Below are 23,570 nucleotides of genomic sequence, written 5' to 3' on the forward strand. Positions count from 1 at the left end.
AATTTTACAGATACTATAGAGACAATGACTATATATTGAATTTCTCTTTAATTCTCAAAAGAGAAGAGTAGATTATTTTAAACAGCACATATTTTCATGGACTTATAAATCTCATAAGTTATAAGATAAAATAATACAATTACATTTTGCTGTGTATTCAGCATATCGCAATGTATCCCTAAGACGACATATCATTCAATTGACACTGCTGCAACTGATCTTGTAACTGAGCGTATCGAATTTGTAACGAGCGTTCTCGCTCGGTCTGCCTGTTCACATCTTCCATAAGTGCGTTTAACCTTCTTGGAACTGCCGCCTCTTCCTGCGTTTGTAGAAACTTAAATGTCGATAACTCGAGATGCGCCTGCTCTATCTGCTCCCACAAATCGTGCAGTTGCTTTGTTAATACTTGTGTCCTGGTCTGTTTAAGAAACAAAGTAATAATTACAGTTAACATCAATTAAAAATTTTTTTCAGGGAATTTAGAATTTAATCAAAGAAATAATGTAAAATATACTTTTAAATTTATGTAACTTATAAAATTTGCCTATATTATAACAGGTTGTATAACCAATTGTTCTAATTTTAATATTATATAACAAAGATATATTAACACTTGACATAGATTTGATATTTTTGTTTTGTTGCACTTTATTCTTTAAACTATCTTAATGGCTAATTTTTTTGTCATTGGTTATAATACTTATATCCAATTTCTTTAATACACAATCATATAAATATTATAACCAAATATTTATATACAATTTCTTTAATACACAATCATATAAATACTTTCTGAAAATGTTGAAATATGTAGGTGAAAGTCGCTTAATAATTTTTATATACTTGTGTAAAAAAAATAAAAATTAACAACTTTCGGATATTTTCGCAAAATAAAGGTGTGCGTTAGGTATATCTTAATTTTCTTGAATTTTCTGCTACGAGGAAAAGCTTTTAACTTATTTATAATATAAATTTAATTTAAACTTATTTATCTTAAAAAATATTTACATGACAGAATTGAAAAAATGTCAAATTAATAATTATAATGTATAAGTCAAATGTAGATTCATGACAGCTAGTGACTCTCATCGCAACGATATATTGAATTCTGAACAATGACATTCAGTTTTATTTAAGTACTTACTTGATAACCTCCAGTAAGTACTTTCAACTTCTTTTCCATTCTCGCAGCGCGTTTAGCTTCTCCTGTCATATGTATGCGATTCTCCTCTAATTTTCTCTCGCTTGCTTCCACTCTGTCTTTCTTTGAAGCTAGCGTTGCACGAGTGTACCGTTTTTGTGTTTCGAGATATAAGATCTGCGACAAACATTCCTCCCAAACAGTAGTATAAGCATCTAAGCTCAGTTCTCCATGTGCCATTCCTTCCTTTACAACTCCCATCTCGTCGGTTAACATTTTCTTAGCCTACATTTGAAAAATATAGTATTGCTTTAATAACTGATGCATTAATAATATAAAACAATAAAGATATTTTATGATAATATCTTATGTTCTATATATACATTAACAAGCTCGTTCTCTTCAAAAATCTCATATGGATGTTGTTCCAAATAACCCTGAGAGTGAGCTAACGACGTTGCAGCGCTCTTTCGACTTGACTGTGTTGGATTCTGCAGCGCGTCATAATGCAACATTGTGATCATTTCTCTCTTTATCAATTCTTCTGCCTATAGGACAATAGCACCAATTAATTCGTAAAACTCAACAATAAGAATAAATATCTTAATGCAAAAGAAAAATTACATACTCTTTGCAAATCAGTTAACGGTGTGTCCATGTAAGGTCTTAAAATATTCATATTTATATCTGCAGGTCGTGGTAATTCTCTTTGTATTACTTGTGATCTACGTGCCAATTCTCTTTTTTCTGTAAAAAAAGATATTTAATAATAATGAATTAAATTAACAACAATAAAAATCTTACTTTCTAAGAAGGGAATCTTCACCAAACTGAGACATGTGATAAAATTTATCGTAACAACTAATAAATATTAAAGTAATGTATATTAAAATACATATATAAAAAATAATAAAATTCGATCATTATATTATAATAACAATTAATTAGAGAAGTATTTCACATAAATTGCAGCTAAATTTTAATGCTTTATAAGTCTAATCTTAACATTATTGAAGATAAACCCGATAATACCGTTGAAACGTATTATTTATTTATGGTAAGTATTTATGGTAAAATTGTTTTTCAATAAATTATTTATAAATATTTAGCATGAACTTATTTTCTGTAGCTTATATACTCCTTTAATTTATGTTATACTTAATATTTGTCTATGTAAAGATATACATCGAATATTTTCAATTTTGAAAAATATTTAAATTAAATTATATATTTTAATCAAGAAATTTAAGCAAAGGATTTATTCTTTCTTATAAAAATAGCAATTAATAAAACTAGTTGAAAACTCAAAACACTGTAATGTGATAAAATAATCTATTTCAGTATTATTCTAAGTCTTACTTTCTTCTAATAATTCCTGCTGTTGCCTCGCATCGATATCCGCTTGATCCTCGATCATTTCGGTCGTGGGGGCACTAGTATTTTCCTCATTTATCTCTCCATCATAAATATCTATTTCATAATCGTTACATGGCGCCGGTAAGGAACTCAATACCGCGCGCAACGAACTCTTGGCTTGTGTTTGTATAAGTGGTGTTTCCGAACCATCTACACTTTCATCTGGATTTATATTAAGTTTATCACGAACTGGTGTTGTTGCTAAAACTCCATTTTGCGTTCGTACTGACGCTCCACCGGGTGTGTTAAACGAATTCACGGGCGTCCCATCGCTACGTTGCGATCTGAACGGAGTGGCCAAAATTGTATTCGGAGTTGCGACGACATTGGTAGGAGGCACAACGCCAGTAAAATCAGGATTATTCAATGGAGTATTCAATCCACCTGGAAGAAGATATTTATGAATTATGTTAAATTAAAAACAAATTAAACAACGTGCTAAAGTATTGCAAATTATCGTATTTTAAACCTTTTAACGGTGTGTCTACATGTGTGAGAGCCATGACGTTTTGAGCTTCTTGCAATATTCTATCTGCAGCGGCCGGTGTACGAGGTGTTGCCGATGCATTTGTAGGTAGGGAATAATCGGCCAATAAACTATCGGAGAGTGTAATACCGCTTTCAGTAGCAACTTCTCGTGCAACCTATAACAAAACGTGAAGCGTCAAGTATATACTAGTGTGTCATACATAATTATCATATAATTTCTAATATAACAAAGATAATGAAAAACATACTTCCGAAGCTCTACCAAGTTTCACGACTTGCTGTAACTCTTGATCGGAAATCTGTGGCTCCGGTAAGACTAACTTGCTCCTTTTCTTTACAGGCTCTTCATTATTAAGCATACCCATAGGTATATCATTTTCCTTGCGCTGCTTCAGTTTTTGCTTATCTTTCCTGCGCTCCATTTCTTCCTTTTCCTGTCGGAGTTCGCCATCCAAGTGCTGTTGCCTCATTCGGGAAAAATCGATCGCAAGAGGATCGACATGCTCGTTGGAAGTATCGTAAAAACCAGGTGCTGGGCGTTTTTCGAACGGTATTTCCGTATTGTAATTGACACCCCGTTTGCGTTTGTTCTTTTGCGAGACGGTGATACCGGCGGCTCTTAATTCTCTACGCTTCTGCAAAGCGGCGAGCCTACGCGCCTCCTCTAACTGTTTCTCACGTGCTTTGCGTTTAGCCTTCTTTCCTTGAGTATTCGCCAGCCTGGCACGTGCCTCGGATAGCATCTCCAATTCTGCAAAAAGTACAATACAAAGTACAATTATTAACCCTCCGTCTGTACACCTCATAAGGGAACAAGCGAAATTTTTCACTTGTGTAGCCACAAGATTGTTGATAAGCGAAGCTTGGTTCCCTTCCCTAAAAAAACTTAGTAACAGTAGGTACTCATACCCGGAAGGATGCTTCAACGTATAGATGGAGGGTTAAGACCTTATATTTGTTTTATTGTAAATTATTTGCCATAAAATGTTATTAACAGTAGCTTTTAACCTACCGTCCTCATCCATATCTTTAGGGTCTGGTCTTGCTGGCTTTGTCTCTGGATTAGGATCAATTTCACCAGGCTTAAGTTTACGAGGATCATCAACAGCATCATCTCCTTCTTCTTTCTTTTGTGCTTGGTCACTGAAATAGTTTAATGCGAGATTGTTATTCAAAGTACATTATTCCATGAATGAGAACTGTAACAATTCTATAACTCGATAAGATAACATTGGTACTTCTTATTATGTTACAGTCATACTTTTGAGTTACTCACAGTAAGTATTCATATCTCTCCAAACACTGCGCAGCTGTTCTACCAATAATAGGCGCGATGGTTCGCCATTGTGTAGGCATCAACTTCGCAAGGTGAAGCAGCTTCTCATCCTCCTCTCGGCTCCACTCCGTCTTCTTTATACTTGGATCTAGCCACTCGAACCAACGTGCTTTGCATTGCTTGGCTGATTTTCTGTGTAATAATGATGCAATACGACTCCATTGGTTTTTCCCATATTTCATTACAGCCGCCTTCAAAATTTCATCCTAAAAAAACAAAGAAATTTTTTTACCTAACAAAGTTGTCACACAACTCACACATATACACACACAAATAAGCACACAAAAAGCTTTAGGTTAGAAAATTGTGTATGACTTACCTCCGTATTCCGCCAAACACCACCCTTTATCATAATACGCGGCATTTTTAATTCCTATTTGTATCGTTCTGTGAAAGAAAAGTATATTTTTTAATGACGAAAAAGCGCGTAAAATCTCCACACTCGTAACAACTCGCTTCGGCCATAAACAAACTGAGAAACTGTTGAGAAACGAATGCAATGTATATTGGAGATACAAGAACGCTTTCAAGAACGCATTTACTTCGGCCGCGCTTTTAGGATTTAGGATTGGTTTCTCTTTGTTGTGGGAAAATTTTGAGCACCAATCGCACAACTGCGCGATGAGAAAATACTTCCGGAATCCGGCGCCGCCCATCATCCCATTTACATGAAAAGCCGCCATAACGTCGTAGCCGCAACTTTTTGAGGTTATGTGAAATTACTGTCTTGTTCCATGTGACACTTGATACTCTTTGATAAATTAAAAACTTCAAAGTAAGATTATATATTATTAAAAAAGTATATTAACACAAACATTAATATATTAAGATTATAGAGGATTGATTAATGTGAAAAAAAACAAATATTTATATATTACTTATTTGCTACAGTGACATAACTAAAAAATTGTCATTTTTGAGTTATCTACAAAAGAGAAAAGAATTTATATTACTCATTAATTTACTGAATGAATAGCTGATGATACGTTTATTTTTCTACAATTGGTAGACCAAATCATTACATGAAAGATACATTTTAAAATGTAAAATTTTAATGATTTAACATATTCAAAGTGGAAAATTTTGTTTTTTTAATTATGTTATTTGCAAGGAAAGAAATAAAATATGTTAAATTAATATTTATGTTTGACGTAGTATATTGTATATTGTATTTAATAAATTGTTTTCTTTTGTAATTATCTAGCATAATGAAGGATAACGATCTTATCGGCTTTGCCGACCCAAATACGATCAGTGACAATGACGAAAATAATGAAATTGCTGATATTAAAAAGAAAATTTGCAAGAAATCAGGTGGATTTCAATCTATGGCTCTTAGTTTTCCAGTGTTAAAAGGAATCCTCAAACGTGGATACAAAATACCCACACCTATACAAAGAAAGGTTATTAAAAAGAACTTTTATATTTTCTAAGTGAATATAATTTATAAGATTATAACTTTTTTGAAACTATAAATCTTTATTAAAACATTAATATAAGAGTTACTTATTTGTAGACTATACCATTGGCTCTTGAGGGAAGAGATATAGTAGCGATGGCTAGGACAGGCAGTGGAAAGACCGCTTGTTTCTTAATTCCTTTGTTCGAGAAACTCAAGGTGAGGCAGGCAAAGACGGGTGCACGTGCATTGATTCTGTCACCTACGCGTGAGCTGGCATTGCAGACATTAAAATTCATAAAGGAATTAGGAAGATTTACTGGCTTAAAGCCAGCAGTAATATTGGGTGGAGACAGTATGGACAATCAGTTCAGCACAATTCATGGAAATCCTGACATCATTGTAGCTACCCCAGGTAGATTCCTGCATATATGTGTAGAAATGGATTTGCAATTGAAAAATGTTGAATATGTCGTCTTTGATGAGGCTGATAGGTAATAACTTCTTTTTCTTTATGTATTATTTTTAAAATTTGTTCGTAAAGTGTTTAACAAAATTGTGCATTGCAGATTATTTGAGATGGGTTTTGGGGAACAAATACAAGAAATTGTGAACAGATTACCAGAATCGCGTCAAACATTATTGTTCTCTGCTACCTTGCCTAAAATCTTAGTAGACTTTGCGAAAGCTGGTTTGAGTGATCCGGTTTTACTTCGTTTGGACGTTGAGAGTAAGCTGCCTGAAGGATTGACTTTATCCTTCATCACATGTCGTCCTGAAGAAAAATTGGCTGTACTTCTGAGCCTACTCAAGAGAATTATTAAGCCCGAGTCGCAAACAATTATATTTGCGGAAACTATGCATCATGTGGAATATATTCATCAGGTAATTACCGATGTACATAATCACCTTTTGAATACTGTAAAAACTTTTGGATTCAAATAATCAGATATATAAAACAATTTCTATAGATATTGGATAAGGCGAATATATCGAACACCTTTATTTATTCAAATTTGGACCCTTCCGCGCGTAAAATAAACGCAGCCAAATTTCAAATTGGTAAAGCGCGAGTTCTTATAGTGACGGACGTTGCCGCTAGAGGAATAGATATACCACATCTCGACTACGTGATTAATTTTAATTTTCCTGCAAAATCTAAACTCTTCGTACACAGAGTAGGTAAGTTTTTTCGTAATTGTTTTGAATTATTATTATTATACTATGCGAACGCTCGGTTGACTATATATGTCGATTATAATAATTTATTTTATAGGACGATGTGCTCGAGCTGGACGCGCTGGAACGGCATATAACATTGTGAGCTCAGACGAATATCCTTATCTCTTAGATCTGCATCTCTTTCTTGGCCGGCCTTTAACAATAGTACCGACTACAGGAGTCTCTGAAAACATGGAATCCGCAGTAGGAAAATTACCACAGGCCATGATAGAGGAAGAACTGGCTGAATTGATAAATTGGCACAGTACCTCTACCGATCTTGTAAGCATACCGAACATATCTTCTGTACAAATTAGTATGGTCAATCTTTTTTTTGTTACATTATATGAATACTTATGTCCTCAGAAAAATATGCAAAAGGTATGTACCAATGCCTACCAACAATATATCAAATCGCGACCGAGTGCTTCAACGGAAAGTGTTAAAAGAATTAAGGAGCTTCGCATAAATGAAGCTGGAATTTTACCCGAGTATTCTGATGCAACAATTTCTCATGCAGCTGCAGATATAATATCCAGGATGAAAAATTATAGACCACAAGGAGTGAGTAACACTACATACATATATATATATACATATACACAACATATTATATTTTAATTGTAATTTTAATAAACTAAATCTTTTTTAAAAACTTTTTTATATGTAATAGACGATATTTGAAATTGGTACGAAAACAAACTCAACTGACTATCAGGTGATGAAGACGAAACGAATGTTTCACAAAGAGAATATTCTTAATTTCCATAAAAAAATAGAGGATCGCAAAACTGATAAAATCAATACAGGTGGATATTCCGATAACAAGATGTATATATGTATATAACATAATATTATATATGTAACATCTGTATTACGTTTTTTAATTTTTATAGAATTATCTAAAAAAAAAGTCAATTTGCCGTCCAGCAACGCGGAAGAAATTAATGCTGCGTTCAGTACAGTGGTGGTTCCAAAGAAAAAAAGCAGTGACGATTTGTACAAAATTTCAAAAAAGAAGAAATATACAACGAAACGGGATGAAGAATATTATATACCTTATTCTGCACCAGATAAGCATACGGAGGACGGGTAAGAATCACTATACATTTTGATTTTCAGAACTTTTTTTTTATTACGAAAATATTTTAATATTAATGTAATGTACTTAAAATTAAATATATAATTCAATAATATCAATATTTTTAATTTTCAATTATATTCGATATTTGCTTTCCAGTTTAGCAGTTAATACATTTACCACTGAAGTTGATAAGGCGCAAATGGATTTAACGGCAGACAATGAAGAGGGTCGACATCTTCAAACGCAGTTGAAAAAATGGGATAGGAAAAGGAAGAAAATGATCACTGTCGAAAAAGTACGTACATTAGCCTATGTATAATCTCTATTTGTTGAAGTATGGATTTATTTTCTACACATTATGTCAATAGGATCAGAAGGCGAAAAAAATACGCACTGAATCGGGTGTATGGATACCTGCTACATACAAAACAAATCGTTACAACATGTGGAAGGAAAAAAGTAAGATCGACGAAAACGATAGCGAAGATGATGAGGAGGAATTTTCACAGGCAAACAACTGTAAGTTGACATGATCACACATCTAGTATAAAATTTATATTTTTAAAAAATATAATTGACTTAAATAATATATTTAATTTAATTGTATCTAAAAACATTTGTTTTATAAATATTTTTATATTAAGCCTATTAATTCATCACAAGCATAAAAATAAATGGTGTATTTTAATTGCATTTTAGTACGGACCACAGCAAATACACATTGGGCGCGGCACAATCAAAAGCTTAAAGATAAAATTAAAGTAAAGAATGAATTAAAGAGACCTGAACAAATCTTGAAGGCACGCAAGCTATTAGAAAAAAAACGTCAAAGAAACGGGAGAAGAAGAAATAAAGGTCAAAAAAATCGTACAAAGAAACATTAAGTTGTTTTTAATTTTCGAAATACATTAGCATTGTAATAGTCAATTTCACGCATTGGTTTTTTTCCGTAATTATCACTTCTCCTTTTCCCATTACTTATACTTGCCATGTAATTCACATGACCGCGAATGAAGATGCGAGATAGACAGAAGATACTACGCAGAAATGGTTGTTATAATTAAAATTATACTTTACATTTTAGAATTATTATTTCAGACGATGACATCTTTTTATTCAAGATTAATTTTATAAGGATAATGGTTCTTAGAGAGCGCATGCCATATAAATTTTAATATACATATAAAAAAGTGTGACATAATATATATAATGCACGACATAAATACGATGCGTCGGCTAAAAATAATCGTGAACAGTTCAATATTTCTCGAGAGCGCAGTGACCTTATAAGCAGGTGTTATGCGATTTAGGACATTTGGCCTTGCATCGTCATTGTCGTCGTCATAACAGCGTAGCAACTGCGTTGCACAATTGTGGGGCCTCCTCTGAGGCGAGGTATTATGAAGACTTCGCTAGGCTCGGCCTTTGCGCGAAGCCTTAAGAAATTTCCGCGTCATCGGAGAAGCGCGCAACTTCTCACTCGTCAATATGAGCCGCGAGGAAAAAAAAAAGAAGCCTGGATCGATGCGATCGTAAATTTTGTCGAGAGTTAACTGTCGGCGGAACGGAAATTTATTTCTGAGCGTTGCGAAGATCACGGCACGGCTGCGTGATGAGACGGAAGATCTGCATAATTACGAGAGTAGTGTTTGTGGCTGCTCTCTCTTCACATTCGAAAGTCTTTTAGAAAAATTTTTAACGTATTAAAGTCAGACTCCGTAAAGATATTCCGTGAAATATAACGCGGAGTAACAACACAGCACAAATATTCTGTATTTATACAGTTGTCGTATACGCTCGTAATATATTAATAAAAGATTGACGCGGCATTGTATTCTTATATTATCTGGAATGTTGCGCTATCGCGTCAACTTTTCCGTCGCGCGCGGCAATATATTTTCTCGGTAATTAAAGATATCAATAAACAACACGTGATACTTCGTAAAAAAAGAGACTACGCGGCTCTTCGCGCTATCTTTTTGCGAAGATTATATATAGAAAAAAGAAAAAAGTTGTACAATACAGAGTAATTGAGATATCGATCTCTGACCAGTACAGTCACATTGACTATTATTAACAGTTTTTTAGCGCGTACGCTTGATCGGCTTTTACATTTATGTCACAGCAAGCCCTTCTCCCTTTGTGCGCGTATGCCCCGTTTGTGATCTAGAAAACAACACGGTGTACAACGGGCACCGTAATTAGCGAGGTTGCAAGCTGGAACGTAACCGGATCCGAAGAAGGCTCAAGTTGCTTCAATTTCCAAATTCTTTTGAGATCATCTGACAGTGGTCTCTCTCTCTCTCTCTCTCTCTCTCTCTCTCTCTCTCTCTCTCTCTCTCTCTTCCCTCTCTTTCTCATCTTCCTTCCCAATACTCAGTGAGAAATGACCTATCGAATCAATACTAAAATAATCTTAATTTCATGATTTCGACGTTGAATCAATGTCGTCATTATCATTTCTTGCTGGACAGCTTTCCAGAAAACATCAAGATCTTATGTATATTTAAAAGATATTTTATTCAAGATATTTTTAGAACATGTCTAAAAGACATTTTAAAGAACATTTTTAAGATGTTTGATACGTAAGATCTTTTTCAGATTACTAAAAATCCAGACAATATACAATATTCATAAAATATAAAACATTATTGTATTTTTATTTTTTTACTTAATCATAAATATTAAATAAAATTTTAGACTTTATTTTAATAACATGTTAAATAATAATTTTATAATTTTTTTTCTTCACGTGTATATAAAATGTATAAAATATTTATATAATATAATAATATTAAATATATTATACAGTATAAACAGTAATAAATATTTACGAACATCTATCATAAATATCGTATGTGTGCTGTCTGGAAAACATCTCCACAGATATCTCAAAATATAGCACGAGATATCTTTAATTTATAGATCCGTTAAAAGATATCTTTTTGAAACTTGATGTAGCAAGATATCTTAGAAATCTAAACGATTTTTTTTCGTTTATGTGACTTGTACATGTTTCTTTTGGCCGTCTAAATACCGTTAGGTTGTCATTCTAGGCGTTATCAGAGAAAAGAATGACTCGGACATGCTCGTGCGATTAGTCTCTGCGTTTCTTGCCGACAACATTTCTCTTTCTCTCTCTCTCTCTCTCTCTTTCTTTTCTCTCGCTCTATCTTCTCTTTTTATCATTCTCTCGCCTTGTTTTCCTTGCCTTTCTTCCCACCCACGGTGTGGCAATCCCATTATATAGACTTTTAGACGTGTCTAGCTCGTCTACTTGTCCACATTGCGTCTCCTTCGACCATGGCATGCGTTCGAAGTTTCGGAGCTCGACCTTTCCCCCCTACTCCCTGGCTCTTTAGTTCGAGGAGAACGAGGGGAAACATCTGCCGCAGCAGCGGCCGACCCTCCGGCCGAAAATAGAGATTATTATGATAGAGAGCATCTGCGGCGCGCGGACGCAGAGACGGAGGGACACGCGGATGAGACTCCCTCGGCGAAGTGTCGGGTGGAAGAGGAGAGGTAAAAAAAGGAAGAGTACGCGCGAGGCGGATTCAACTCGTTGGCCGGAGGAGGACCGTGTGTATTTTTGGACGCGTGGTGCGTGTCGCGTCTCTTCATCTTCTTCCCAATCCTCTCGCCACGTGCGTATAGCGCGGAACGCGGCTTTCGCGTTCGTCACGATTACACGCTCCGTCCGAAATCTTCGTGGAAATTGGTACAAGGTCTCCTTTGGTCGCCTTCACTTATCTCTCCTTCTCTCCCCCTCCCCTTTGTTTTTCTCTATATACATTGTTCGATCTTGGGAAGGTGCCGCGGAACGATCCACTGGGACTCTATCTGCGCCTCAATTATATCCGCTCGGTGCATCATTTGCGAATTACGGGTATTAACGGCAAATTGTGTGCGGCGAGATCATGCGGGAGAACTCAGGATTTATGTAACTAGAATCTTTCGCACGTTCGATGAAAAGGAATGAAAAAAAAAAAGAACATTTGCTATTGTAATTTATGTGTAAATGTAATAAAATGTGATGAATACAATATATATTTTTTCTTTTCTACAAATATTTTTATAGTAACCTCCTCCTCTTTCTCCCCCCAGGAATCGCAGAGCAAGATGTATATTTTAATTGTTCAGACAGCATACGATATTTATGATAAATATTTATTATTGTTTATTTTTTTAAATATTGTATAAATATTTTATACACGTTATAAATATTATATTTACGATAAATCTGATCTATTCAGTCTAAGTTCGCAAAACATTTGTAAAATATTCAAGCGTAATAAAAATATCTTTTAAATCTTTGATAAATATTGTGCGCTATTCGGGTTAATAAAAATAAAATTCCAACTACTTTGGTTTCTCCACAATATTGCGATCTTCGGTTTTATCTTTCTCTCGTTCTCTCTTTCTCTCACACTTTATTCTTATTTGTTGTATTACCATTGTTATATTTACGTTTGACGGCTAAGATTATTATTGAGGCAATCGACATTCCAACAATAAACGATAAAACGCGAGCTATGATAACGAGCTCAGTCGACCGTATCTCCCCCGATTTTCTTCGCGTTCGTCCGATTGCGGAGGGTGGCGATCACGGGGGAAGCAAAAACGTACGCGTATTGCCCGACGACGGTCACGTTACCACGTGTTAATTTATTACGCGCGCGGTGAGGGGGAGGGGAGGGGTCATCACGTGTGTCGCCGCGCGGCAATCCGTTATCCGCTCTCTCCCGACATCGGTATGCGCGGCATTAATTCATGCCCGCGCGAATGCATACGCACGGACGTGCTCTCATTCTTACGTCGTCGTCGTCGGCATGCTGCCTCAGCCGGCGACGACGACGTCGCGTCAACGAAAACAATCGTCGGGGAAGTGGGGGGAGGGACAGGCCGCGTGACAAAGAAGCGAGCGAGGTAGAGAAGTTAGTCTCTCCGCCGCGCGGGATCCAGCATCCAGCGACCCGTCGACAACGAGGCTCTGTAAATATCCTATAGTAGAATTATCCACTGCACATGCTTGTGTACCACTTCAATGGAATCTTAGGTTCAATTCGTTGAACTCGGTGAATATGATGACGAGGGCAAGAGGGATAAAATTGAAGACCAGAGTACACCCAGACAGCACAATGTCAATAAAGTCTACAAAACATCTAGAATTTATTATTAAAATTATTAAAATATAAATATTTTCTAATTTTATATTAAACACATCATACAAATGTATAATATCGTAGAAATATTTATAAAATGTGTATAATATATTTATATAACATTAAAAAATAAGTGGTAATGAATATTTATCATAAATATCGTGTGCTGTCTAAGACTCGAGACTATGATTTTTATATTTCGTTATATTACATTTGCATATTTCGATAAGTGTTTACATGCTAATATAGTGTAAACTTGGGTATGATGCCATAGTTTTTTAAAATGCAACAAAACATATTGTTATTTTTATTATTTTTTAATAGAATTTGATATATACTTTACTGAAACTTAAAGCATGTAACACTATCGACATTAAACAGAAAATAATAACAATTTTATATTATTAAAATATTCAAACATAAACATTGGCCCTCTTCCATAACTTAGGAATTTAGTATTGTAGGATAGTTTTGGCCATACATATTTTATCTATTTACAAGACACCACAGACGTGCTCTTCGTCTTAATCAAGTTGAAAAATTTAGTCAAGTTAACATTTTTTCTCAGTGTACGAACATTTAGGAGAGATTCCTAAAATCGCTAACAATTAAACTTTTCTAGAGAAACTTCTATGTGAAGTTTCGGCAGAATTTTATTCTAAATTCTTTCTCCCTGTATGATATATATACTTGAAATAACTAAATATGAAACTTCGTAATAATTAAATCTCGTTGACATTAATTATTTCGTAAAATTTTGTTTTCTCCTCTCTTTTTTTAAAATTCTCTCTCGCCTTTCCTCCTTACCAACTCTCCTCGTTTCTCTTTAACGTTTTTTTCTCTCTGCAACAAGAACACTCGTCCTCGTTGTTTCGCTCAAGGTCCCGCGATTTGTTATTACGTCTCTGGGAGGTAATGTCCTCCGCAATTCACGAGCCGGCTTCGTCACTAACGAGAACAGATTTCAATGAATTCAATCTAATTCCTGAGAGTGGGAGAAGGAAAGACGGAGGGTGAACGTCGGCAACTGATTTTGTTCTATTTTAACATGTTATGCTTTTTGCAGCCTTCCGCTTGAGTCAGAATAATGACGTATCGCGATAATAATAGTCCCTTTGTGCTCTGGAATGCGCCAAAAGTCCCTGAACTCGTCATGAATCGTGGAACTTCGTTAACGCGCGGCATTCCATTCTCTGAGATTTTTTTAAAGTGCGTCCAAGGATTGATTTTTCATCTCGATCGTATTATTTAATTATTACATTTAAAGTTAGTTTTATTTAATAATATAAACTTAAAAATAAGCAAAAAAAGCAAAATAATGAAGAAATTATATAAGTACGATATTGATGTTATCATATGAATTATTGATGTTAGTATATTTATGATTTATTCCCGTGTTATTTTTAATACTATTAACAAGATTCCCAGTCAACAGAAATTAATACATTAAAAAAAATCTTTATGTATATAATCAATCTTTTTTTTAAATATCATACACACTTTATAAAGAATGGTAAAATCGGATAAAAAGTGACAATAATATAGCCGTTTGATTGTTAGAAATATTGACAAAGGAATATTAAAATTGGAAGTATTCGGAATAGTAATTTTAACAATTATATTATTTAATAAAAAATAAACTGGTATGTGTTTATTGAGATAATTAAATTTTCTGTTAAATTGACATTATAAAAAGGTAAAAAAGCCAGAGACTTGTCGCACAGTTTGCAGACCTTTGCGCCAATCCATTACTTTGTCGCTTGTCCATTACTTGGCACAGAGTCAAGTCTGATCTGACTCTCGTGTGATGATCGACGATCGCAAACGTTATGTTACAACCGTATCGAATTGTTGAATGCATTTAATAACAAGTGTTCTAATTTAGAGAGATTTCAAATTAACGACGAGCTTAAGTGGAGAAATTTGTCGGAAACTTAGAAGAGACGTGCTAAAAACGATAGATGGATCGTGTTTTAGATGAACACGCGGCGGAAGAGATGGTTTTTGCCAGAAATTGCGCAAACAAGTGACAAACAGCCTGAAATGGGCTCGTAGCCTAAGTAAGCGAGAAACATAAAAGTAACATTTAGAAATGTCGATTTCATGCACGCCGAGAGAAACGTTTTGTGTTAGCAACCACAGCTTTAGTCATTACGTGATTAAAATAATATTGTTGTTAATTACAAAATTTTGCCATTTTAACAAACTTGACTATCTTTACAAAAATTTAATACTGAACAGTATTAAATTGGGTAATAATTATTACTTATTTGGAATATTAAAAATATTAACAGCAGCAGTGCTTTTAATACCCAATAATATTACATTTCTATAAGGACAGACAAACTTTTTAATTAATACAACGATATAATTTCATTACTCACACATCAATCAAATTTTGCTCAACATTTCTCTCCGTGTGTGTACTTTTAAACGTTTTGAAACGTTATATAAATATTTTAAAAACATTGGTCGATACACGTGATTTTTTTCGAAACACGAAATGTTTTAAAAACATATACAATGTGTAAATATTTGAAAACGTTACGTAATGACAGTAATGATTTTATGTTTGGGAGTCTGTTAAATTCTCAGTGAACAAAATATTAACAGTATGCCAGCGGACACAAGTAGAATATCGCGATAGATTGGCGTCAACTGCGCGTCCGCATTATACCGTCCCCCCAGTAGAATCTACTGACTATATAAGTCATCTGACAGCAGATCACCAGCAGAGACCGAGTAGAATATTTCCATCATTCCGCAATCATTCGAACGAAACGTAATATTTAAATAGAGCTACGGGATGGATTTTGCTGACACAATCGGCTATTAAACTTTGTTATATTGGCCGATGAAACTTGCAGCGGGCACTTTGCAAAACTTCTGTTTTCGACAGATTCAACTATCTGGGTTAGTAATCCGCGCGGCCTGACCGAAATGCCCCGACGATGCCCCGTCATCATCAGCGGCATTCGCGAAAGTCTCTCTCTCTCTCTCGTAGGAATTAAAGTAAAAGATTAGTATTTAAAAAAAAAGAAATAAACATGGGCAATAGAACAACGTGAAAAAAAAAAGTTATCGCATCCTGGGAAAGGAATGGACGTCCGTCAAGAGAAACGAAAGGGGAAGGGGAAACTCGTTACGTTCGGTATTCGTTTACGTGCAGCCGTGCCGGTCGATGACGTATCGCTACGTTCGCCGAGATATTTAAGCCCGTCGCAAGTAGAAAGCGTGGAGCATTCCAGGAAGTCGCTCGCCGACGCTCGGCCGGTTCTCGCCTTCTCGCACATCTCTCGGGATTCACGGCCGTTATTGCCACCGTGCGAAAACGGATCCACGCTCGTGCCTCATAATTATTCGGCGGTTGTTACCCGCCGAAAACTCGCCGATGATGTCACAATGGTGCCGCTAAGATTCGGGGGTGAGAGAGGCTGAAACAATCACGAAAAACATCGAGGTCTCGTAGATATCAAAAAGATATCTTATTAAAAATATTTTCAAGATATTTTCAAAAAGATATCTGACAAGATTTTGTTGAAAATATCTTTGTGGAATTTCTAAACGTCATCGACATTTAAAAGATATCTTAAAAAATGTTTTAAGATATGTATCGTATAAAATGTTGTCTTTTAGATTTCTAAGAAAAACATTCTTGTGAAAAATATTTCTAAGAAAAATTTCTAAGAAAAACTTCTTTAAGACATCTCCAGATATTTGAATGACATCTTGAAATGTCGCACAAGACATCTTTCAGATCGCTAGAAGATATTTTTTGAAAAAATGCAAGACATCTCAGGATATGGTGAAATAATAAAAGAGTCTTGTTGTATTAATTGAAATCTGACAAATTTAACTAATATATCTGTTCACAAATGAACGAATCAAAAATTGTTGCAGGAATTATCGGGGATTCTAACAAAGTCTATCAAACGTTTTTATAAAATCTCTTATTAATAATAATTAAAAATTCTGCTTGGTTTCATCAAAAGCGCTTAATTATATAGTCTTGTTAATGTAAACAATTTTTTCTTTCAATGCAGTATCTTTTAGAAATTTAAAAAAGATATTTCTATGTTTATGTGGAATATCCTGCTTTTAGTAGCAGCAGTGTTATTATAAAAGGCTTACTTCTCTAAGACATCTTGTGTCTAAACATCAAAGAAAATGCACAATTAGCAATTCATTTGGCATTATCGCAATTGTGTGATTTATAATAATATAAATATATGATTCTTCTTTCCTCTCTCTTTCTCCTTTCCTCTTTCTTTTTTTTTTGTCATTCTAGAATTCTAATATCGAACGAGTGATACGATGATACTTTTTGCCAAGGATGCACTGCAGTCTCTAGGTTTAATTTAATAGCTCAGTAGAAGAGTAAGTAACATGAATATGTACGACAGAAGGAACGGAACAATCGTGAATATATAATTACATGGCGTACGCTTCTGATAGAAAGTAGTTAAGTAGGTAATAGAATAGCTATGGTAATTGAGAGCAACGAATAGACGTAACAGTGCAATAAACGCGGTTATTAATAATGGAATTAACTTCCTTTCTTTCTTTTCTTTCAATTTCCTCAAGACTATAACAGCCAAAGGATAAAACACAATAATGTTGCTAAAATTTTTATTTTAATGATACAGATAAGTGGATAGCAAAATGGCATGATACATTTAAATTAAATTTAAGTAAAATATCAATGCTCAATCAATATTTGGAACGATTTATAATGCACGTGAAACTTTAGAATGTCTAATTTTGTAATTTTATTTGTATATTACGTATATTTTGTATGGATATATTTTAATAAACTAATTTGTGTGATTTAATTATTCAAACAACATGAGACTTAATTAAAATTCTCTTTTAGCAGTTCTAGCAATTACAGATCATCTAAAATTTGAGACTGAATTCGTTATACGATTCTTCGTTTAAATTTAATCAATGTAAATATACATATTGCGTTATTTTGTTCATATGCGCTCACTTTATAGGTCGGCGAAATAACAATTCCCACACACAGAAAAATATCATTCCCATGCTAATAAAATTATTCATATTTTAAGTTTCCTTTTTTAAACTTATAGTTACCTTTGCAAAAAATCTCTTTTTAATAGTAGTGTTAAAATACTCATTATTTACTTGAAACAAATAATATTTACTTAAGCTTTATATTAAAATAAATTTTTTTTTAGATACAAAAAATATTTGTGTATTTAAATTAAATAAATATCATAAATCAACATCATATTTCAAATAACTCGTAAGCTTACATATTTTCAATATTATACAAATTTCTCACGAGCGTTAAATTTATTCAAAATATATCATGAATCCTCTATAGTAATGCAATACTTTAATCAAGAATATTAAGTTAGAATAAAAATTCGATTTGCTTATTATTTTTGATTTGATTTTTATTTCATAATATTTTTTAAAAAAGTATAAATTCTATTTTTAAATATGTATATAATAATAACAACTTTTTGGAAATTTTAAATAAATATATCTTAAGATCTATAAAAATATAATAAAATTCTTTGAGGTTCACATTGTCTCACAATTACCACGATTTTAGACTAAATTACTATTTACTCTAAAATCGTGGTAATTGTGAGACAATGTGAACCTCAAAGAATTTTATTATACTTCTAACAAAATTTACTAAAACTTTGCCAAATTTTATTAAAATTTTAGAAAATTTTGTTAAACGTATAGTAAAATTCTTCAAGGTTCACGTTGTCTCACAATTACCACGATTTTCAGGGTAACTTTTAAGCAAAAATTCTCCCCGTGTAGTATTAAGGGAAAATATTCTTTGTTAAAGATAACCGTTATTCATTAAAAGAAAAAAGAAAAAACTAAATTGTATAATCGCTTTGCTTGTGGCAGTATTTCTGTATGCAGAATTAAGAACAGTGCTGGCGGACAGTGGCTTACGCTCTCGATACACGGCAGGCACATTACATATCGATTCTAGTTGGGCAATCACGGGCAAATGAGTCAGCGCGAGAGTTGCGCCGCAAGCCGCTGTACGATCGAAAACTCATTAATTCCGCGTATACAGCGTACGATGCCCATTAGTTGCGGCGCGATAGTGTTTACGTCGCCGCATAGGCATGCGTGACTGTTCCAAACCGCGCCGCGCGTCATAATCTGGCAGCGGCGACGCGCGCGTCATAGCTCGCCGAATCGGCGCGGCGGCGGCGATTTAAAGTCCGCCTCAGCCTGCAGTCGACGCGAAATGCGATCCCACGAATGTTCACAGAGGGGAAAGAGCGAAACACGTTTCTCCTGCGACTCGCAATCTCTCTCTCTCTCTCTCTCTCTCTCTCTCTCTCTCTCACACGTTTGCAATTGTAACATATATCTATAGTAACTCTGACTGGGATATTTTTCTAAATCTTTTACAATTTTTTAAATAGATGGTTGGACGATCAATTTAATTTATTATTTGTAGCTTCGGTTTTCAAGTACAAACACAATTGTGTTTTAAATATGATAATCACGGTGGTTTGTAGAACTGAAAAGTATATTTAATAGTTAATATGAAAATATTATTAAGAATGTTTCGCCAAATTCTGTTTCGACCAAGAAATGACACTTTCTCTTATTTTTTATAATATATAATACAATCGTCTTTTATATGTGTCATACGTGTGTTGGACTGGGCTATTTTGGTCGATGCGTTTAAGTGTTTCTTTTTCGTATCGCTTTCACACGTATTTGCATAAATTTTTTTGAAATGAGTTACACGACAAACCACTTGAGCGCGCGAAACTTACGTCACCCCAAACAATATGGTTCGATTTATTATCTAAATCTGTATATGCAAAAATGTGGGAAATTAAAAAAAGCAAGCATTAATGTACTTTAAATCTACGCTTGGCTGCCGTAAATAGACCTCAAACTCTCAAAATAAAAAAAAAGGAACGGAAGGAAGTCGTGCAATTTCGTCGTGGTGATTATGAACGCGTTTAATTGCCCATGAAATACACGTCGTATTTTCGTCGAGGGGAAACCCGATTCCACGTCCCGCCTGGAGATCGATTTTCGAGAATAACACGCTGGAAAAATCCGAGATACCATCTTTACATCTTCGTCTTTCTCCACTTTACGCGTCGCGTTTCTTTCGCATCTGAGCCACCGATAACTGTGTTACCAAACATCGCGAGCATAAATCGAGCACCACGCTGTACGGTGTCCCGGGCCGGAGGTGATGGGACAGTCGCCGGAGGAAGAGGCCGGACGAGGGATCGAGTGAAGAAAGCAAAAGGTCGTTAATTGTTGCTCGAAGAAAAAGCGGCATACGAATCGCTTGTGCGTTCGCGCACAGGTACAAGTGCAGTTTTCGAATTTCCGTCACATAAGTCCAGTGGAGGAGATGAAGAACGAGGGGCAAAGACCAATCATATTAGAGAATTAGTGAACGCTCAGTGTATACCATTGGTTCTTGTCGTTGGTTCTTCATCCCCTCCATAGCCGCGGCTACGTCGCGGAAGTCCGAAATCTGCATCGCCGCGCGTACAGGTTGCATTTGGAGCAGAGCCGCTTGGTACCCCGACTGTAAAATACCTTTAAAACTACTCACTCGGCACTGCTTGGCCTCCAGCTATCCCGTACGTACGTCGTCGCCGGGTGCAGCTGTACTTGCGGCCGCGCGACCTTTCCCTCTCCTCTCTCCTTTCCGAACCCCTCTTCCGCACCCGAGCGGCACCGTGCGTCCGTCCGGTATCGCTGCCAACGTGCCAACCTGAGCAGATGTCTAACGTACACCTTACAACGGGGCCCGTGGTTCATTCGGATCCGGCACTGCGACCGGCACCATCACCCTTGGCATGAGAAGGAAAGTTCCTCGCACCACGCTGTGCACTTGAAACAAAATGAACGTATAATTAGACGTAAAGAGAAAAACGAGGGAGGCATAGAATGCGTTTAGTTGCAGAAAACGGGCCATAAATTTATAATAAATTTCACGAGACATTCCAAAAAAAGCCGCTGTAAAGTTTTTCTGAGAATAAAGTAAAAATCAAGGTAGCGAAACAAATCGCTTCTAAGGGCATAATAAAAACTAAAGTGGCGGAACGAAGGGCCGAAGGAGCCTTTTCCTTCAAGAAATCTAAATAAACTGTATGGTATGCTTTGCGAAAATTACTCGCCTAAAAAGAGATAAAGCAAAAATTCTTCAAAGAATTTCTTCCTTAAATAGAAAACGAAACGAAATGCGCGAAGAAGAGATCTTTTAAACTTTCTTTTTAGAATAAAATCCATTGACAAATCTGTCGAATTGAGATTTCAAAATGCACGTACGTATACAACATAAGAAAAATTTGTAAAATTTTACGACTCTTAATCTCGCATCGATATTTCGCATCGATCGTTTATCTCCGCGCGATACGAATCGAGATCGTTGAATTCGATGTTTGTATATAGAGATAAGCTGATACCGAGGCGATCGCATACAGGATTGCACGAGTAGACCAATGTTCATCATTAATATCATTGCTGCTACAGCCCGGAGTTCCTGTTTTGCGATCGCGTTTCACGATACAAAATTTCCGTCCGTTCTTTCGTCACGAAGTCGAGCGAGCGATTAATTATTTGAGCGATTAATTACCGAGCCCCTTTAAAACGCGTGACTGTGCACCGACGAAGCGACGACGGTTTTCTTATCTCCTCGATGCTGTCATCCCGTTCGGCTGATAGCGGTCGGCTTACATTTCACCACCGTCAACACCGCGAGTCCCGACGTCGAACAATGGCGGAGTAGAGTGACAATGGGATGAAACGCGCTGTCAATACGCCAATGCGGTAGTTGCCAGCGCATATGATATAATGACCGTCGCGGCCGCGGAATTATGCGTGCGCCTCCCGAGAAGGCGATAAAAATCAACTCGTCCGTTCATTGCATAAGAGAAGCTCTCAATAAATTTGTTACGTCTTTCTCAGTTTCCTCTTTTTCTTTTTCTCTTCTGTCTTGCGATATCATTTAAATTTACGACGATTAGGGTCGACGACGCGACGGGGTCGTGAATGCGTATACACGCGTGCGAGTGATACAATTAATTGGAGTGTGGAATTTTCGCGCGCGTCGACGGGGACCCGTGTTGACGTTCTCGACGACGCGGCGCGACGGTTCTCGATCTCAATTCGAAACGAAAAACCGTTCGAATCCCTGACGAGAACTGCGTTACTGCGTATATAGAGTGACGCGGATGTGAACACGCTGCACGCGTGTGCGCGCATGAATAGAGTCGAGCGTTTCATGTCAAGCGAAACAGGAATACATTTCGTTATCAGTGAATTTTTAAGGCGAAAACGAATAAATCACGTGGACTTTATTCGGGTAGATTAAATTTAAATATGAGTTAACTTCTTGAAACCTTCTTTTGGCATATGTTTCGCTTGGGAAATTTAAAGTGTAAATCTTAAAAAGAAAATAGCGGTACAATATTTACATTTACTTTAAAGTGAGTAATTTAACAAGAATCGATAAAGAAAAAAGTATCTGTTTTTATCGGGATCGCTTTATCGTCTTGTTTTTATCTTGACGAGACGTGAATTATTGTTTTATAATATGTACGTAAGTCGGATTCGCGTTTTTTGTCGAATGCACGGAAATGCTGTTTAATTATAAGACGTTTCTTTCCTCCAAAAATAGAAGAATCAAAGAGTATCGCGTCGCACAGAGAGAAGAAAAAAATAAAAAACATTGTCTAAACTATATATTGCAATACAAATATATTATTATTTATTTAACACTTAACAATAAAATAAATTAAATTATACGTGTAAATTATAAAGTACATGTAAATTTGGTAAAATATAAATTATTTAGATATATATTTGTTGGTAGTATTCTTAATTGTAAACAATCAGAATATTTAAAGGTTTAAGATTTTTCAAAAAATTAAAATTAAAAATATCTTTGAAACTGCACCGATTTTTAAATATTAAAATAGTACATAATATTTATAAAAAATCTTTACAAAATGTGTGTAATAGTTATTTGAATATTTTATAAACATTTATCAAAATATTTTAAAAAGATTTTTGTAATTTAAGATTTTAAAAATTATAAAAAGTTCTAATAAACATCTTAAAAATATAAAAAAAAAATATATATGTATACATATAAATGATAATAAATATTTATGATCATTTATCTTGAATATACTGTTTGAATACACAATGGTTGCATTCAGAATAAGGAGCCAAGTCGCAGCTTTGTAACTATTGTAAAATTTCTTCAATACGGTTGATTTTTGTATTTTAGTTCTTGGCCTATTCAAATATTTAAGCCAATTGTATAAAAG

The 23,570-nt window shown here is 35.0% G+C and overlaps 2 protein-coding genes and 1 long non-coding RNA gene across 3 annotated transcripts; 1 reads left to right on the forward strand and 2 right to left on the reverse strand.

Moving 5' to 3' along the window:
- Positions 1-29: 29 nt before the first annotated feature.
- On the reverse strand, positions 30-4,878 carry LOC105838766 (cell division cycle 5-like protein). Its single transcript, XM_012684553.3, has 10 exons — positions 4,705-4,878; positions 4,326-4,591; positions 4,062-4,192; positions 3,298-3,800; positions 3,030-3,204; positions 2,504-2,944; positions 1,773-1,891; positions 1,528-1,692; positions 1,148-1,429; positions 30-421 (listed from the first exon to the last, which is right to left on the reverse strand). Exons 1-10 carry the CDS (start codon positions 4,747-4,749, stop codon positions 179-181), a joined length of 2,370 nt encoding a protein of 789 aa, XP_012540007.1. The 5' UTR covers positions 4,750-4,878; the 3' UTR covers positions 30-178.
- Positions 4,879-5,056: 178 nt separating this feature from the next.
- Positions 5,057-9,016, forward strand: LOC105838767 (ATP-dependent RNA helicase DDX54). Its single transcript, XM_012684554.3, has 12 exons — positions 5,057-5,160; positions 5,590-5,788; positions 5,902-6,278; positions 6,354-6,669; positions 6,756-6,966; positions 7,061-7,287; positions 7,372-7,569; positions 7,679-7,814; positions 7,902-8,097; positions 8,246-8,384; positions 8,458-8,608; positions 8,789-9,016. Exons 2-12 carry the CDS (start codon positions 5,594-5,596, stop codon positions 8,971-8,973), a joined length of 2,331 nt encoding a protein of 776 aa, XP_012540008.2. The 5' UTR covers positions 5,057-5,160; positions 5,590-5,593; the 3' UTR covers positions 8,974-9,016.
- A 4,406-nt stretch (positions 9,017-13,422) lies between these two features.
- Positions 13,423-23,218, reverse strand: LOC114255511. The gene is made up of 3 exons (XR_003626769.2): positions 21,872-23,218; positions 20,846-21,126; positions 13,423-16,685 (listed from the first exon to the last, which is right to left on the reverse strand). It is a non-coding gene; the product is annotated as an uncharacterized LOC114255511 (long non-coding RNA).
- Between the last annotated feature and the right edge of the window lie 352 nt (positions 23,219-23,570).

Source organism: Monomorium pharaonis, chromosome 2 (genome assembly GCF_013373865.1).
Source record: "Monomorium pharaonis isolate MP-MQ-018 chromosome 2, ASM1337386v2, whole genome shotgun sequence".
Taxonomy (NCBI): domain Eukaryota; kingdom Metazoa; phylum Arthropoda; class Insecta; order Hymenoptera; family Formicidae; genus Monomorium; species Monomorium pharaonis.

What these genes read in the sequence shown, in the direction of transcription:
- LOC105838767 (XM_012684554.3), top strand. Translation starts at nt 5,594, where the DNA reads ATGAAGGATAACGATCTTATCGGCTTTGCCGACCCAAATACGATCAGT. An exon ending in CCACACCTATACAAAGAAAG is followed by an intron (nt 5,789 to 5,901) that starts GTTATTAAAAAG and finishes ACTTATTTGTAG; the next exon opens with ACTATACCATTGGCTCTTGA. An exon ending in ACTCTTCGTACACAGAGTAG is followed by an intron (nt 6,967 to 7,060) that starts GTAAGTTTTTTC and finishes TTTATTTTATAG; the next exon opens with GACGATGTGCTCGAGCTGGA.
- LOC105838766 (XM_012684553.3), bottom strand. Translation starts at nt 4,749, where the DNA reads ATGCCGCGTATTATGATAAAGGGTGGTGTTTGGCGGAATACGGAG. An exon ending in TAAAGATATGGATGAGGACG is followed by an intron (nt 3,801 to 4,061) that starts GTAGGTTAAAAG and finishes TACTTTTTGCAG; the next exon opens with AATTGGAGATGCTATCCGAG. An exon ending in AAGAGAACGAGCTTGTTAAT is followed by an intron (nt 1,430 to 1,527) that starts GTATATATAGAA and finishes TTTCAAATGTAG; the next exon opens with GCTAAGAAAATGTTAACCGA.